This window comes from Haemorhous mexicanus, chromosome 1 (assembly GCF_027477595.1).
Source record: "Haemorhous mexicanus isolate bHaeMex1 chromosome 1, bHaeMex1.pri, whole genome shotgun sequence".
Lineage (NCBI taxonomy): Eukaryota > Metazoa > Chordata > Aves > Passeriformes > Fringillidae > Haemorhous > Haemorhous mexicanus.
In genome coordinates, this window is record NC_082341.1 from 59,037,064 (window position 1) to 59,054,655 (window position 17,592).

Sequence of the window (17,592 nt, forward strand, 5' to 3'; positions counted from 1 at the left end):
TGGTATTCTGCAGCTTACTGATATTGGAGATTGAATAAGTAAATTTTTCCTGAATATAAAATACAGGATTGATCCCTCTTTAGCTCATGGTAACCCAAAGGATAGACACTGCTTGGAATTAAAGCAAATTTCAGAACAAAGGAGGAAGTGCATATGGAAAATCAAATTAAAAACAGCTTGTGTCAGATTCTAGCTATTGTGCTTTGCCTCACAGTTACATCACTGCTCATCTGGCTGCTTTATAAGTTAAATGCTGTTTCCTGAATCTAAGATTGCTGGTACAATTCATCCTTTCCTGCTCTAGGAAGAAGGATTTTAAAAGTGCTTACGTCTTGAAAGAAATGTTTGCAACACTGTATAACCTGAACTTCATAATCATAAATTACAGTCTGGCCAGTACTAGTGTCCTGTGAGTTTGAAGTCAACCTGCTTTTCTTACATCTCTGGGCCTGCTGATATGACTAGGATTCAGAGGTTACACTGGGAACAATTTGATCTTACTGTCTGTGCTATTTAAATGGTAACAGCTCTGGTATATGTGAAGCTTTAATGGTGTCAAGATATTCAGCCCATGACGTTTAACCAGACATGTGGTATCATGAGCTGATAGAATGCACAAATCTGACAACACTGCTGTAATTAACTAGTCTTTCAGGAATGGATGAAAACTAAAATGCATCTTTTCTTTTAGTTTAGTTTTGTTTTAAAGTATGTAAATACTTTTAGAGATACAGGCTTGAGTTTGGCCACGTCTCTTACAGAAAGCTGATGTAAAGAAAAGGAGGGGACAAGCCACTTACTCTTTTAGTCATATTTTTTTTTTGTTGTTGTTGTTTTAGTTTGCAAGTATGCCTGCAGCAGGAAATGTGAAGAAAAGGTAAGCATGTTTTTTTGACCTCCCTGCTTGCTGTTGATCTACGTTTATTCAGAATTGAGGTAACAAAATCTGTATGAGGTAATTAAGAATAAGATGCCTAGCTGGGGTATTGTTTTTGCCATTGATTAAAAAAAAAATCCCAATATAGTTGAAACATTTGCACCAATGGTTGAATTTCTCATTCTTCCCACAGGAGGGGATTTTTAAGTTGAAAACATGAAGTTAAGTGGGTGAAATACAAATCACACAGTTCTGCCAGAAAAGAAAAAAATATATCTGAGTGAATAAGCTATACCTACTGTTATGATCTGGTTTAAACCCAGAAGAGCAAAGAACATTAACTCTCTGTGTGTAATCTGGAAAGAACTTGGGGGGGTTCAAAATGTACCCAAAAATGGGATTAAAACCAAACAAGGTTAGATGTTGGTGCCAAAAAATCGGTGTATTTTATTTAATAGTAGAAGAAGCAAAGAGAAAGAAAAAGAAAAGAGGAAAGGAAAGAGAAAGAAAAAGAAAAAAAAAGAATGGAGAGAAAGAAAGAAAGAAAGAGGAAAGAAGTACGTGTGGGGTGTGTGGGGAGAGAAAGGGACAGGAGTTAGGTGGAAGCATATCACCCATCCAGAGGTCCCAGTGTGGTCTTGTTGCTCCCTTCCATCTTGTCGTCTTGGTGGTGAGGGTTCCATGCCATGCCGCCACATGCTGAGGAGTACAGAATTCTGTGGATTAATATACACTTTACCCCACTTGCAGGGGGCCAGTTTCACATTGTCCTTTGCAACATCATCTCTAGTGCTGTGGTGCAGGGTCTGGAGACCCCTGGGAGTGGCCTTTTGATGGGTGGTGTCACCCGCTTCTGCTGCAGATAAGCTTTCCCCTAAGCTTTCCCTTGGAGGAGGGTGCCTCAGCTGAGCTGGTCTGCACATTGTGCCTCTTTCCCCCCACCATGCCCTTTGATGGGAGGGTGTGTGGGAAGCCTGGCAGCTGATCGCCCTGGGACTGTGGTGTTCTCCCTGAAAGGTGCTAAGCTTGTGCTTTGTGAATGTCTCCAGTTCCTTAGTTTTATTTTATCATCATCAGTGAATGATCAAAAGCCTCACTCCAAAGGCCTATTCAGGGTGTGGTGGTATCCTGTGCAGCTTTTGTAATACAGTTCTAAAAGTCCTTAATGAAAATGTTTAAGTCAAAAACTATAATATTTCAGTCTCTGACACTTGCTCACCTGTATATCAGCCCCCATGTAAGTGTGTATACACACTCCTATACAAATATATATAATTTGTACAGCAATAGAGGTTTAAAGGCAAACTTTTGGCATTGGATTATAAAAGTATAAGCATATTATTAATTTTGAGTGATTACTGTAGATTCTCCCAGTTCAGTTTCATTATTAGATTTTTGTTGCTTTAGAAAATCTTCAAGTTCTTTTTGCACAAGATGACATCAGTAGTTCCATGGTCTCACGTGACTTTCCCCATTGCTACATTTGTGTAAATCAGAGACACAGATTCAGTCTAAACTCTTGGAGAACTTTATTTTTCCAGCAGCACTTTTATGGGGTAATATTCTCTTCTTTTAACTTAAACTTTTGATTAGTACTTGCTATCTACTAAGACAGCGTATTTTATAGTCTTTTCTGGAGACCAAAGATCGAGACCTAGTATCTGTGTTGTTACCTTGATGTTGGCAAGTATTTGCTTGGTTCAGTGCATCCCACGTGTATAACTAAATTCAAGAGAAGAATCTTTGCATTCTGAAAGACTTGGAGATTTTTCAGGACATTTTGGGAAATTCTAGTAAATACAAGTTTCAATTGACTAAGCATTTCCCATTTTGAGTAAAAATGGTACATGTGCATTTGAAAATCACTGTGTTGTGTGGTATGCTGGGTAAATGCAGAATTCTGGGTTTTTTAATGAAATAAGATAATAAAATACACAGTAATCATATCTTAAAGTAAGAAACTACCTTTTAAAGGGTTTCATCACCTATATACATTCAATAATGACTAGTAATAATACTATAATAATGGTGGTTTATTGGTAGAAGCAAAACAGTTTAGTAGAAAGATGTACTTTTTGTTAGACCAGATGATGTAATTGATCCCTCTTTGCACAGTAGCTTTAGTTCTCAAAATAGTACTTGCAGTATGGAATTCTACCAGTTGTATAAGAAAGAATCTGATTTGTTGATAACATTGGTAGCTCACGGATTTACTTGGGTAGATGCTGCATAGAACCAGAAATGATCATGTTTAAATAATTCTAGAGACTGATGTGATTCTTTGAACTTGTTTTGGAGATTAACAATTTAATATGTGTGCCTTATGATTAAAACAGGAAACTCTCATTTCAGCTCTCAGGCATTTGGGTTTTGACTGTCAAAAAGAGTAGTATATGGATTGCCAAAAATATATAATAGCCTGACATCTTGATACTGACTGGCATGTTTTACAATTTTTGAATAACTGAAATGAAATTATTAGCATTTGTTACAGAATATTGAAAAATTATGAAAAGAAGATAAAATTCAATAATCAATTATTTCTTACAAGAGGCTTATTTCTGATTTTCAGAGAAGTAGTCAGCCAACACATAGCCTAAATTCAGAATTTTTCTGAGTCTTTTTTTCATTCTGACTGCTTTCTTAGGCTCATGATTTCTGCACCCATCAGTGTATGTAGTTTCATGTCATAGTTGAGATGGTCACAAGACAAAGCAACACTCCATTTTCAGAAGGCTTCAAACCTGGTTTTATTATGGCATGCAGGCTTTTTATACATTCTTACAAAACTCATAATTTCACACTTTACCCCTTGGTCAAGGAAGACAAAGTGCTAATTGGAGTAGACAGTTGCATGTTTCTCTTATTTATCCTTCTTTCTTTCTTGGTTTCTATGTCGACGACCTTGGTAGAAAATATTTTCGGTGTAAACATGGATCCTCTTATCAAACTTCTCTCTGGCTCACAGAAGTCGCTGTAAAACCTTTTCCACAGTTTCTGATAGTTGGTTGTGTTGTGTAAGATCCAGCTGGTACATTGTCCTGGTTTAAAGGACAGGCGTCTGCCAAGGAAGGTGGGAACCTCCCTTGGAATGGAAAATGTGACCCTCTCCCCTCCAAATTATTATAACCTTGAACTGACAGGCTTTTAGACAAAGCATTGGGGAAATGAACAACAGTTCTTTCTAAGTATATATGTTACTAATATATATATATATATATATATATATATATATATATGTATGTATGTATGTATGTATGTATGTACGTACAACAAGGCAAACAAACACAATGACAGCAACAACAAACAGAACCAGAAACCCAGTAACAGCCTTCTCTCAGCTGTGAAGCACTTTCCCCTTTGTTGTAGCTACAATTACAGCTGGCAGGGGTGCTGGTGGCTCCTGGCCAGACAGGACAGGTGTGATGATTCCCCCACAGGTGCAAGGGGCACTGTGGTGTGAGCTCAGCTGCATCTCTGCACATGGGTAATGGTGGGCGCTCCAGCTGGAGAGATGGATAAGGGGCTTTCTTTACAATGTCACAGGGGCAGTCTCACCCATGGTAAAGAAGTAGAGCTGGGATGGACTCCATGGTGGCAGTAATGTCTTCATGGTAGCAGGAGCTTGACCATTCCCCTCCTATTCTGAGAGAGAGAGAGAGAGGGAGAGTGTGCGAGTGTGCAGGCACCTCCACCCCTCCTCCTTGGCTACATCTTTTTTTCTCTCCTAAGTACTGGTCATTATCATCTCTTAGGCAACAAATGGGACAAAATTCCCTGAGAGAAAAGGGCAAAAAAGAAAAATCATAACCTCCAACATACATGTATAACTTTGAGGTTGGGGTTTTTTTGGTTGCTGTTTTTCATTAAAATAAAAAAATATGTTGGCAAGGGGAAAAGTTATTGAAATGATATTAGTGAGAGAAAGAAACAGAACTATTTCCTCTTGTCTTTGTTCACCACCAAAATATGGATGAGTTACTTTTTCGTGATGGATTTGAACTTTCCATCAGATATCTCAGGATGCTTTAGAATGTTTTTAGGAGCATTTGTTTCGGTTTGTTTTGTTTTGGTTGGTTAGTTGTTTTATCCTCCCATGGCCTATCCTGTTCTGCATGATTTGGGGAAGAACCTCTTTACTGGTCCAGTTATTAGCTGATTAGCTCTGATCCTTTTTGTATAGATGCAAGAGATGTCACACAGACTTGCTGTGTAACTTTTTTCTTTTTTTTTTTTTTTTAATAAAAGAAGAAAAGCATCCTTTGGGCTTTGAAAGTGGGATCAAAGAACCTAAGAACTATGCATTTTACATTGCTGCTGCTTGAAACACTCCCTTAGATAACATTATGTAGCTCATGCCATGTTTGTTTCTGGGAAAAGGGAATTAAGTAGCTTACAAAAATATACCACTTCTTTCTTCTTCAGTTTCTGTTACAAAAAATTGTTTGCCCTTACTTACATTGTACTCTCAGCTTCTACTAAAGAGGCGTTGCCTGCACATCCACTATTACAGCTAAAGGCAATAGCAACATCTTGAAGGGTATTCTGAGTATCAACAGTGGCTGTAATTGGGTAGCAAGCAAAATGCATCGGGCTCCAGTGATGTATAGCCTTCTGCAACATTGCTGTGTCATACTATTTTGCTTTTGCTGTGCTGCTTTTATTTACTATGTTGCTTTTTCTGGGTATTTTGATGAAGCATGCATACACATAGAAACTGGCTGAATTCTCTCTTGCAGTATTGCATCTGAAAAGTTGGAGCCACCCCAGCCTTATATTGCAGGTGTCTTGGTTTGAAAGACAGGTGCCTGCCAAGGTAGGTGGGAACCTCCTTTGGAATGGAAAATGTGACCCCCGACCCTCCAAATTATTATAACTTTGAAATTGTGGGGCTTTCAGGGAAAGATATGGGAAAAGGAATAACAGTTCATTACTAGAATATATATATTCACACACACAGAAGCATATATATATATAAAACCAGGCAAACAAACAAGAACAACAGCAGCAAAAACAAGCAGAAAACCCCCCAGAAACCCAGGAAGAGCCTTCTCTCGGGTGCCAAGCGCTTTCCTTTTGGTGGAGTGATGATCGCAGCCAGCAGGGGCGCTGCTGGCTCCTGGCCAGGCAGGGCAGGTGCAGTGATTCCTCCGCAGCTGCAGGGGGCGCTGTGGTGTGAGCTCAGCTGCCCCCTCCACATCGCTAATGGTGGCTCAGGCAGCAGAAGCGATACAAAGGTGCTTTCTTTACAACCAACGGGTGGCAGGCTGTCCCGGTGCCCCTCCCGATGGCGAATGGACTGTGGCAGGAACCTCCGAGCAGCAGGCTGGAACAGCAGAGGCAGGCACACCCAGGATGGCAGACAAAGTGTAGCAAAAATTCCAAAGCCATAGCAGGAGCCGCCAGGTGTCCCAGCAGACATAGGGTGATGGATTAAAATGTAGCAACTAAAAAAAAGGCCCAAAGCAGTGGCAGAAAACAGTGCGGCTGGGCAGTGGTGGCTGGGTTCCCTCAAGCAGATGGGAGACACTTCCTCCGGGGGTTGAAGGGGGTCAGGGTCCCGGGTTTCTCCCTGAGGCATCCGAGTAGATGGTGAGGGTCCTTTCCAGTGCAATCAGATGTTGAAAAGGTCCCAGTTCAATGGCAGCTGTTACGAACAAAGGCTCCCGATGGTAAGGAGAAACTGTGCAGGACAGAGCTCCACAGTGGCCGTGAATTCTCACTGCAGCAGTCCCACACTAAAACCACTACCGTCTCCCCTCTGATCTAGGGAAGGAGAGAGTGGGCAAGGACGGAGTCCAGCCCCTCACCCCCCACCCAAAATCTTGCACTGTCTCTGCACTTCTCAAGAGAAAGCTGCCCAGTTAACAGATGGTACCAAACTGTACCCTTCCCCCTCCTCCTTCTCCCGTCCACATCTTGTGTCTCTTATGTGTTTTAGTTTCCATCTCTTAGGAAACATATAGGAGAAAAAATTCCCTGAGAGAAGCAAAAAAAAAACCCCAGCACAAACAAACAAAAAAAAAGCAAAAAGAAAGAAAAAAGGAGAAATTCTAAAATTCTGACCTCCAACAGCGAGGAGTTGCCTTACTGACTTGATAGAAGATTGAAAACTGGAGGCAGACGTAATGAATAACCACAATTTGGTGGAAACAGAATGACAGTATTATCCATTATGAAGCTTTATCCCAGCAGTTCTGACTGTTTTTTTATCAGCTAGCTTAAATGTCTTAAGCTTTGTCAGAATTTTCTTTTACTACTTCTGTTGGTAATACAACATTTAATAGCATTTTACTAGTAATGATTTCTAAAAGGGTGCTTCCCTTGTCTTGTTCTGTGTAGCTGAAGAAAGCATTTAAAATACTTCCTACAGTTAAGGCATAATAATGCAAATTCAGTCTTAGTCTGGGAGAGCTAGTTTTGATGATAAAATATGTATTTAAATGTCATTCTATACCATTTTATTGCATTATCTCTTTTCCGAATAGCTGGAAAACTGAAGATATATTTTGAATGTAAATGTTTAAGACTTTATTCTAATGTGTTCTGAGAGGAGGTACTTTTTAAAACTACTAGAGAGCTGTTAAAGTCAGTACGGTCATATATGTGAAAGTCAGAAATAATGCCGTAAAATTCAGGTGTTTCTATGTCAACAAAATGCTCTCAATCTCAAAAATGGGCAAATCGGGTCCTCACAGAGGGGACTGTGTCTTTACAACATGGCATTTGCCCACTTTTTTGTGGGAAAGTGGAAGGGTCCTGCTTGGTTCACAAATCTATGGGCTAGTTTAGCCTCCTTTGGCTTACTAAGCAACGTATTCCTAAAGTTTTTGCAGATGTTTTCTATAAACTTCTGCTGCTGGAGAGGTCACTGCCTTTTTGCCCTGATTCTTGCAGACCTTCTGTCACAGATTGAAATCAGGCCTGTGCTAAATTTCTGTTTGCATCTTAGTATTGCCTGATGCAAAGAGCTATTTTTCCTTCTTATGATTTAATACATTAAACATTAAATGTACCTTAGGGAGATGCAAAGAGTCATCCTGTAGATGGATGGTTTTCAACCATCCAATGTAGGGAAATAAAGCAAAAAAACCAAAATGACCCCCAAACTAATTTTTTAGTTTTTTTCTCTTTTACCAGCAAGTTTGACGTGTACCTTCTGCCTTCATATTTTTCTGTGATGTTGAGTAGAAAAGACTGACATTGCTGCCTTCTGGTGCCCTTCTGTACCCATTCCTTTCTTTCCTGTAATATGTATTTAAAAAAAGAAAACAACCCACACTTCTCTCCCATTTTAACCTATGCTTGTTTAAATATTGCTTTAACCTTATCTTTCATCTCTTTATTTGATGGGCATAGGTCTGTCCCAGGTCTTAGACATACTCTAGATGCAGTGAAATCTGTGGGCTGAGCAATGATATCTGTAGTTTGTTGCGACAAAACTCCTGTCTCCTCACCCTAAAACTTCTGATACTGTTGACTGAAGTGCCATTTATGACCATAGGAACCACAATGCCTAAAGCTCTTATCACTATTATTCAGGTGTTGGAAGCAGACTGAAACCCTGAGAAACCAGACTGATACTTATATTATAGGTCCAGAACTCAGAGATACAGCCTTTCTGGTACACAGTTTGTTTCCATTCAAGAAAATTCAATCCATGCTGGTAGTTTGCTCCTTTGGGAGAGGAAAATGTTGGCAGAACAAAGAACCCCTCTGCTTCCTGCCCCCCTCTATATCTGGTAATGTTGCAAATTTTGCAACATTGTTTGGCTTTGCAAGTGAAGAATTTTTTCTCATGGAGATTGTACCAAAATACATACACATGGAATACTTAAAGGGTAGCATAGTTCCCTGAGTAATCTATGCCTCATGAAGCTTGGGGAAGTCAGATCAGATACAAAGAGAGCAGAAGTTAAGTCTCATACAGATGTATGCAATTGTCAAAATTAGGATTTTTTTTTTTTTAGCTGAAGAGGCAGCAAAATGAGACATGTTGAAAAAATACGCTATATTTTTGCACTTATTTGTGTTAAATAATTTCAACCTACTTTACAAAGCTCTTTCATCTGTTATACAGATTAAATCAGGAGGGGCAGTAGCATTTACAGTTCAGGTTGGCGAATTAAACCCCAGTGCAGAGAACTAGTGCAAAGTCCAGTAAAATCTAGTTTTAAGATCTCGGTTTCTGCTGTCTGGTTTAACCTCTGTTAGCAGCACCTAGATTCTGACTTTCTTTTCCTTTGCTTCTGAACTAATTTTGAACAAATCCCATTATTTGAAGAAGGAAAGGACTTCATCTCTGTTTACTAGTTTACAGTTATCAAGGGAAACTCATCAATTTCTGCTTCCAAGTACCTGCTGTTTTATTAGAAGATTTTAAAAAATCTTTTCCCCAAATAACCTATGTATGTAACCTTTGCCTTGTGTGTATTCTTCAGAGAACTGAAGAACTTTCATGATGTAGGTCAGGACTGCGACATTGCAAAATGAAATACAGCATGGAAGAAAGCCAGCATTTGTCATGAGTACTTTGGAGGGTAGGTTGGAAAAGGGGAACAATAACTGACAGGCATGCCAGAAGAAGAAGACTAAGGAGAAGAACATTTTTTTCCCCAGGCTTAACTCGAGAGCTCTAGATTGGAATAAATAGGTGTGTGTGTTTTTTGTCATTCAGAAAATCTCCTAAAATGACTGTAATTTCACGCTATTTGCAGGATGTCTGTGACTTCATTTTGCTGGTCTTTTCATCCTTTCTCCTCCATTTTGTAACATAAATAGTGAGATAGAATGAACAGGTTTTTTAGTAGTTTACTTTATAGGTGAAGATTCTTCCCCCTGCACATAGTTGGTGTTACACATAACCTGTGGGCAAGCATGCTAGAATTTCTTACTTGATAAAACTGCAGCTTGAAAGAAAGTGATATTATAGCTATGTGGTTAAATTGCTTTTGCAAAAGCAATATAATAGTGTTTGAGATTTGGACTTTGAAATGCACCTTCAGTAATAACTTACTCATTCTTTGAAGATAGTTGTTCACATACTTCTTGCAAAAAGAGAGTGAAAAGGAAGGAAGATAAAAATGAAATAGGCATCTGGAAGTGGGAAAAAACGATCACTGAAATGTAACTACTGGTTATCTCAGCCAGTGAGCTGTTGTGTGTTGTGCGGGGGCATTATTATGTTGCTATTAAGAGCGAGCGGGAACATATTTTATTTTCCTAGCGCCAGATATCCTGCCATTTGTTGACTTTTTTTTTGTTTGTTTGACTTAACATTTATCTCCTGTTAGTCAGTTACTCATTAACTGATGTGGCTGATGTTATAGTCATATGAAGAAAAATTACCCACAGATTCACTGGAATCAGAATTCTTCATAAAAGAAATTGGTTTTATTCTTTTTTCCATCACTACTGGACTTTTTCAGACTAAGGCTGAATGCAGGAAATATCACACCAGGAAAATGTTTTCATATTAACTGTGTATGTAAGAACAGGCAATTTGTCTTTGAAATAGTTGCTTGATTATTTGTGACTAGACTAACAATGTACCTCTTTGTCTATGTGCTGGGCACCGAAAAGGTAGGTATTTCTTAAAGTACGCAGAGCATTCTTACATTCTGGTATGGCTTGTTAATATGTGACTGTACAGAAGTACAGAAGCTAAATCCACCTTGGTGTGGAACTATGAAATATTACACTAATGCATATGCAGTGCATTTCCTATAAGAATAAAGAAACTATTGAAAGCTGACAAACCTGGTTATTGTAGATGTCTTTAAGATTAACTATAGCTTCAGTAGGTGGACCAGAAAAGTTCTTCTGAAGTTTATTGTTTTATGCGGTTGGTACAGAGTGTGTAACTTTTTAAACCAATGACTGAGAGCTTTGTACTTGGTTTCCTGTCTCTACATTGTCACTGGATTTAAGTCTTGCTGTTTTACTTTTTAGCTCTATACTTTTTATATAAGCTTATTTTTTAGCATGTCCCAGACCTTTGAAAACTAGGAAAGAGAGTTTGAGCCACTCATATATTCTCAGCCTAGATTGTTTGGATGTCATAATATCCTCTGTTATCTGTTAACAGGTTTAAAAACTCTCTTGCTTTTAACCTGTGTCTGGGTTAACAGTGGAAGAAATTGCTTCAACTGCTCATGAGAACTGAAGTTGGAATACAGCCAGGTCTCGATTATTTTGCTTCATCTGGGAAGAAATGTGCTGTTTGTGTATATGGAGTTAGAAGAAAAAAAGGTCAGTTCTTGGGTGGTTCATTGAGTTTTGTAGCTCTAAAACAGCAGCAGAACATCAAATTCTTTGATTTCTATAAAAAGAAAGTGCAGAAGACAGAATCAGAAGAAGATGAAATTTTTTGTAAAGTTGGTCTGCTATATATAGTTGTTTATAGTATAGAGGAGCTCAGGGAAGAAAAAAAAATCAAGTGTTATTTTAAGTGTTAGCTCTCATCTTTTCACAGTCCAGAGTTGACTGAATAAGATTCCACAAATCTTCAGAGATCTGCAATTCTCTTCTTAAGTTCTTGTCCACTGGATGTCTCCAGTGTTCTTGTGTCAGAAGAAAGGGGATTTTCCTTAAACAGTGAGTCAGCTGTAATTAGGTAGCAAATTACAGCAGAACTGTGTTGTAGTTAGTCAAAGGGGTAAAGATATGTTTGATTCCTCAAGGGTTTTGATCTGTGGAGGGAAGTGAGACAGCAGAGATTATATTTATGTATGTCAGTGATGACAATTTTATTCCACAGTGGTTCCAGTTAATAATTACATGAGCATGTAATGTTAGTTCATCTCTTCCACTGCACAGCTCAGCCTGTCTGCCAGCTCCTTTGGTGTTTCCACTAATTCTTTCTTCCTAGTGTATACAGTGAGAGGAAAGAAAATGGAATGTCGTCTTTATCTAACCTTAGGTGTTGCTAATGAGAACATGAGCAAAACCAGTTTATAAGAATGAGGTAATTTCATGGTCAGGACAACTGAGGTAGTTCTTCTTTCCTCCCTAGATGCAGGTGTTTGCTGCTTGTGGTGGTGGTGCAGGGTGCATGTAGCTTTGATTCTTTCAGCTGGGCACAGTTCTGCTTGGTGGTTTGTCACTTTGGCTTGAAAGAAGAGTTGGTGGTTGTAATTCAAGGTGGCATATGAAGTTTTACATGCTGTGTCAGGCAAGAGGTCACCAAGGCAGATGATGTCCTTGCTTCCAGCAACAGGCATGCTATTATGACAGGTTAGTTAACATCTTCCATGTATGGAAGTATGGGTGTTTGGTTGGATAGAGTAGTGAATCATGAGTCGCAGTCACAAAATGAACTGCAGACGAGCAGTGTATTAAAACCTCGGACTTGCAAGCCCACTGAGGAATCAGAGGGGAGAGCAGACAAACTACAAGAGTTCAGTCTGTCCTGTTTTCTTTAGGTATTGATTGCACTGTGCTAGAGATGACTGCTGGGGATACTTCTCCTCAGAGACACCTTTAGCTCGCAGGCAGTTGCAGGCAGGCACTCGGAATAGACCCATACGAAGTAGGAACTCAGTTTACCTCTAGTGAAAAAAGTTCAGGCGATGGTGAAAAGAAAAAGAGAGGGTTCTGCCGGAGAGTTAAATCCAGAGTTTATTCCAAGGTGACACAGTTCTGAATCTCAGTACACCCGACAGACCTGGACCACATGGCCTCAGCGCCTTTTAAGCTCACAGGTGGGAGGGAGAGGATAGGTAAGCCACCAACCAGGTGGAAGGGGGAGGGTCTCAGGGGACAATGACACCTGGACAGGCCAATGACTCCAGGTCTGAAAAGCATCTTTTGAACTTCTGCCAATCACACGATGCCCTAGCTGGAATGTGGAACTGGACAGACAGCAATTAGGAAGAGGGCGGGGGAAAACAAGGAGAAAGCAGAGCTTCTCACCACAACATTTAGGGGTAGTCTAGAGATCATGAGTGAGCTGGGAGTTGAAGAAACAATGTGCTACTTTTTCTTTTTTTCCTTTTTATGAGTAATTTGTGATTTAAGAATCATTGAGAATTGGAGATCAATCTTTTTCATAGCCATTTATGGAGGCAAATGCTGTCTCTTCCATGCTAGTGGTTAAAAGCTGTTCCTGAGTGTTTAAGCTGTAGTGGGTTGTCCTTGCGTGTTCAGGTAGTAGCCCCTTTGACTCTTTGCCTGTGTTGTGTACAGAACTGATGTTTCTTTTTGTTCTTGCAGCTTGCTCTGTTGCATGGGCTGCATCTTCTTTTTAATATTCTAAGGATTATAAATTACTTGAGGCATGAGGCCCCCTCTACTCAGTAACGCCCTCTATGTACCATGAATGGAGTTATCATAGGAGTGTTCAAAAGATCATAGCAGCTGTTCTGAAAGAAAACTCCACCTTTGTTGTCCATGTGTTGCTGCAGAGTTTCTGGCTCCACTCTGCTGGCTGAGAGACAAATCTGTCCCGGAGAGCCATAATTTTGAAGGTGAACATGTTAAATGAGACAGTTTTCACTGGGGTTAACCTCAAGGTGCTTGTTAAAGTGAGCATGCATAATGACTACTACTGAAGCTCAGCTGAGTGGTGTGAAGGGATGAACCTACAGTCTTTTGACTGTATGTGTGAGATTTGAGGGTGCCTGCTATATGAGATTGTAGAAATAATCTAACACTTGGTTTTCCCTAGATCATCATGTAATCTAAGTTAATCAGCTTTTCCTGCCTTTCTTTGTGTTTTGGTTTCTGAATATCAAAATAAGGTGGTTTGTGCTTTTTTGGTGTGGTGTATACAGACTACGTTCTTCATAGGAAGTGTTTTTAATTTGGAGAAAAATCTGTGAAGATATGTGAGTCCACAGAATATCTGTGCCTCTTCCTCTGCTAAACCCATGACCCAAAGTCCGTTCCAGAACAAGGGCAAGGGTTTGGTAACTGCTGAAGTTCTAGATTTCTTGAAAAGCAGAATATTTACTCATTAACTAAAACTGAGATGATGATTAAAGAATGCTAAAAAGGATAGAGGAAGGGAGAAAACCCTTCATGTTTCCCTGTATATGTGATGTGAGGGAAGGCATTACTCTTCAGCCTGTTTTGTTGATTAGAGTATGTGAGCAGGGCACTGAGTGTGCTTTGAGCTAGTGCTGACTTTTTAGGGAGCTGAAAGTAGATAGTACAGCTGAGAGCAGCAGTGGATGCTCAGGTTCTGTACCTGATCTGATTGATGCTTCTTTGACTGTCTGGAAAGAGCTTAAACGGTGCTGCTGGGACATTTTCAGAGGTACTGTATTTTTTCACTTACTTTATCATCATTTTTTATTCCAGGTGGTGACACCCTGCTTTCTTCCGAGCAGCTATGAGCTGGTAAGTATTTTTGGCACTACTGTTATCCACCAGGTTTTATTAGGTTATAGGTTAGATTATTCTTGTAGTCTCCTCTTATTATTTCAGTACTGTGCTATCACCTTCCTCTCTGAAGGCTTGGCAAACAAGGGTCTGTTCCTGAAGCTTGTTACTGTGTCCTGTCCCATGCAGTAATCCACATGTTTTATGCTTTTATTTGTGTGTTTTAAATATAAAAAATACTTCAGTAATTATTTGTTTCAACATACTCATGTCTCATGTCAATTTGGAAGTACAAGTAGTGTAAGATTTATTTGGGACCTGTTATTTTTATGTTCCTGGTGGAACCCATTCTTTGTTAGGATAGGAAAACCTTAAGCCTTTTCTGGCTTGCAACACTGTATTTGGTTGTTTTAGCTCCAAGGGTAATATAAGTGATGCTCAAAAGATGGATTGTAACAGTTACTTGTTGAACCAGCACTGGCACCTGCTAGTGTCATTATTAGGACTAAGCAGCCAACAGCTGATGCATCAGCAAGAACTCTATGTATTTTAGGTAAGTGATACAACCACTGGCAATTAGGAATCCTACATCTCACTTCTGCATTGCTGTGTGAATTGGCCAAGTTACTTTGTACATTTTTGTGTCTTGAATTCCCTGCTGGAAAAATAGGGGTAATGGTACTTAGCTATCATGAACCACAGAACTCAAAAAGTGCTTTTAAAATTTTTGTCCTGTAAAGCAAAGCCTGGAAACTGAAATCAATAATTTCTGGTATTATGAGGAGTGTGAGTATCAACTCGTTGAAGATCTCTCCTAGATTTTACCCAGTAATTAACCCATATCAGAGTCTGAGGATCTTGTATAGCATCACTGCTAAAATTATTAAAAGAAGAATTATTAAAAGAAACCCTTTCTTTGTAGCTCACAGTATTAGGGGCATACTGGCAACTGCAGTTTCTTTCTTTTGTGTTGTGCACACAACCCAAGTATTGATTCTGAAATAGAAAACCAGATACTGTAGTTCAGAAGAAATTTTAAGCGTACAGCAACCTGTGGGATATGTTACTAGTCATTAATAATTCTGATTGAACTTGGTTTATGTGAGCTTGGTTTATGTGTGCATGGGGCAGTGCTGATAATGTAGTCCCAACGGACTGTGTGATCTGCTGGCACTTAAAGAGTGTAGATGGCATAACTGGCCTAACCTGTTTTAGTTTACTAGCAGGAATGTGGACAGAGGTATATTCAGTCACCAAATAAACATTTACTAGTTTGGGCAGAAGGAGTGGAATTCTATTTAAATTTCTTGCAGGGATATCTGTAAGTGAAACATTTTCACCATACGATATACAATATGTTTTATTGCTGAGAGTGAGACTGAATGGGTGTGGTTTGCTTTTGGTGTGTAATGTGGTGACATTTTTATATTAGGAGTCTTTATTCAGCACAAGTAAATTTTTTCTATTTAGTGAAGAGGTCTGTTGTTCTGAAGGAGAAATAGCTGCAAGCAGTTTCTTTTACAACTGTTTTGAGTGTAAAGTTTTGACAAGATCAAGAATAAGTAGTTGAGAGGCTTAGATAATAGGGAGGGCAATATCTATTCAAATTAAATAAAACTTTGTGGCATCATAATGTGCTGCTGAACCATGGATTTATCCCCATTCACTCCAGCCAAGGAATTCCAACCTTTTAGTCTTCACATGAATAAACAATACATATGCCTTCTTTAAATCAGTGTTGCATCTATTTAGTCAATGTAAAGATTGCCTATATTGTGCTCCTTAAACTGGCTTATAGCAAGATAGTAGTTAGACTCTCAATGACATATTTCTTGGAAGACTACTGAAGCCTGATGAAATTCACAGATGTTCTTTTTCTTCAAAATGTGTGTTTTATTGAGTATTTTCTTTTGTCTGTTACCAAACTGGCCCTTCCCATTTCTCGTGAACCATGTCTTGAAGCTTTGTAATGACATCAGGAGCCTCATAGATCTACTCAATGCAGCTGTTTGGGCTTTCAGGTGCTAAAATATAAAGCAGTTCCTGTGTTCTAACTACTTACTTTATGGTTTCATGCACATTCCTCAGAATGTGGGATGATGTTAGTCTAGCTCTGTTAATTTAATTTAGATGTTTAACACAGATGGTATGTTCTGTTGCACTTAATTTTATTTCATGAAGAAACAATGGCCTATTTGTGGGAATGGTCTTTTATTGCAGAGATTAATAGCTTAACCCAAAAACTGAAGAAAAAAAAAGCGGGGGGAGGGAAGTGTCATGTCCACTGTGTTTGTTTGTTTTTACCTTAGGGCTGAGTGAGCTTATATAGTACTTCTAAAATTAGATAAAAATCAAAGATGGTAGGTTTTTTTAAATGGTCTTTACTGGAATTATTGGGTCGTATTTTGAAAGACTGTTAGTTACTCAGTTGATAGTATTTCTTAAATTGATGTTTTTAATTTAAAAAAATGCTGACAACTTAAGTCTTTTTCTCTAGTGCTGTCAAAATAAAAAAAGGCTTAGGCCCTAACTGTAAAGCTCTCAATGCTTCATGTTTCATCTATTACTTAAAAAAGATGAAAAGGAAAGCCAATGGAAGCCTATGATTTTAGAGATAATTTTTGGATTCCAGGAAATAGTCTAGGGTATTTTAAGATGCTTCAAAAGGGCAGTAAGCTAGTCTTCTTCACTGAATTTCTTTTTTGTCCTTCATGAGAGTCAATCTTTGAAAAGAATAAAGCAGACGAAATCTTAATTCCTCAGAGTCCCATCACCTATGCTGCCAAATTTCTTGAAGTAAAGAAATGTGTGAAGGCCCAATCCTCTTACATACATGAATTCTTATCTTAAAATGACTTCATTGATGAATGGTCCTTATGATTGCATGACTTGTCAGTTTTAAGACACATTTAAAAAGTGATCTCCAGCACAGAAATTTCTGATTTAACCTTAATAGTCTTTCTTCCCCCCCCACCATTTTTACCTTATGTTTTTTTCCAAATGGTTACCAAAGAATTCTGCATACCTCTAGTCTGCCACTTAAATATCACTTGTCATAACTTGCTGTTTTAATGCAGACAGATTAAGCGGACACATACCTGTAAAGTATGTTTTACCATAACAGTCACTTCAGGCTGAAGTTTGTTTAGCTGTTTTGCTAAGTCTTTGAGTGGAAGTTTGATAATTTTGATAGAAATTGGGGAAGGGCGTCAATGGTTCTGATTCCCAGCCCCTTCTGCTTAATTATGCAAGCTTCTTTTCTGACCGTAGAAAGAAAAATGAAAGAGTTGAACATTCAGGCCCCTCCTACCAAACTAAAACCTGATTTTGAACAGAGAGTCAGATTCTGATCTGTACTGTTTCAAAATAGGAGGAGAACAGAATAAAAGTAA

At 38.9% G+C, this 17,592-nt stretch overlaps 1 protein-coding gene across 12 annotated transcripts in view; it reads left to right on the forward strand.

The window, feature by feature from the left end:
- Nucleotides 1-17,592, forward strand: part of TNS3 (tensin 3) — a 210,936-nt gene that overhangs the window by 58,823 nt on the left and 134,521 nt on the right. For 8 of the 12 annotated variants that reach the window (XM_059850629.1, XM_059850545.1, XM_059850572.1 and 5 more), the window contains exons 2-3: nt 10,965-11,128; nt 14,180-14,218. Coding sequence is in view for 8 of the 12 variants with exons in the window: in XM_059850545.1 (XP_059706528.1) it covers nt 11,108-11,128; nt 14,180-14,218 (60 nt within the window). In the remaining 4 variants the exon portion in view is untranslated. Of the gene's footprint in view, nt 1-839; nt 878-10,964; nt 11,129-14,179; nt 14,219-17,592 lie in introns of all 12 variants that reach the window. The other 4 variants (XM_059850645.1, XM_059850682.1, XM_059850654.1 and 1 more) reach the window with 2 other exon arrangements.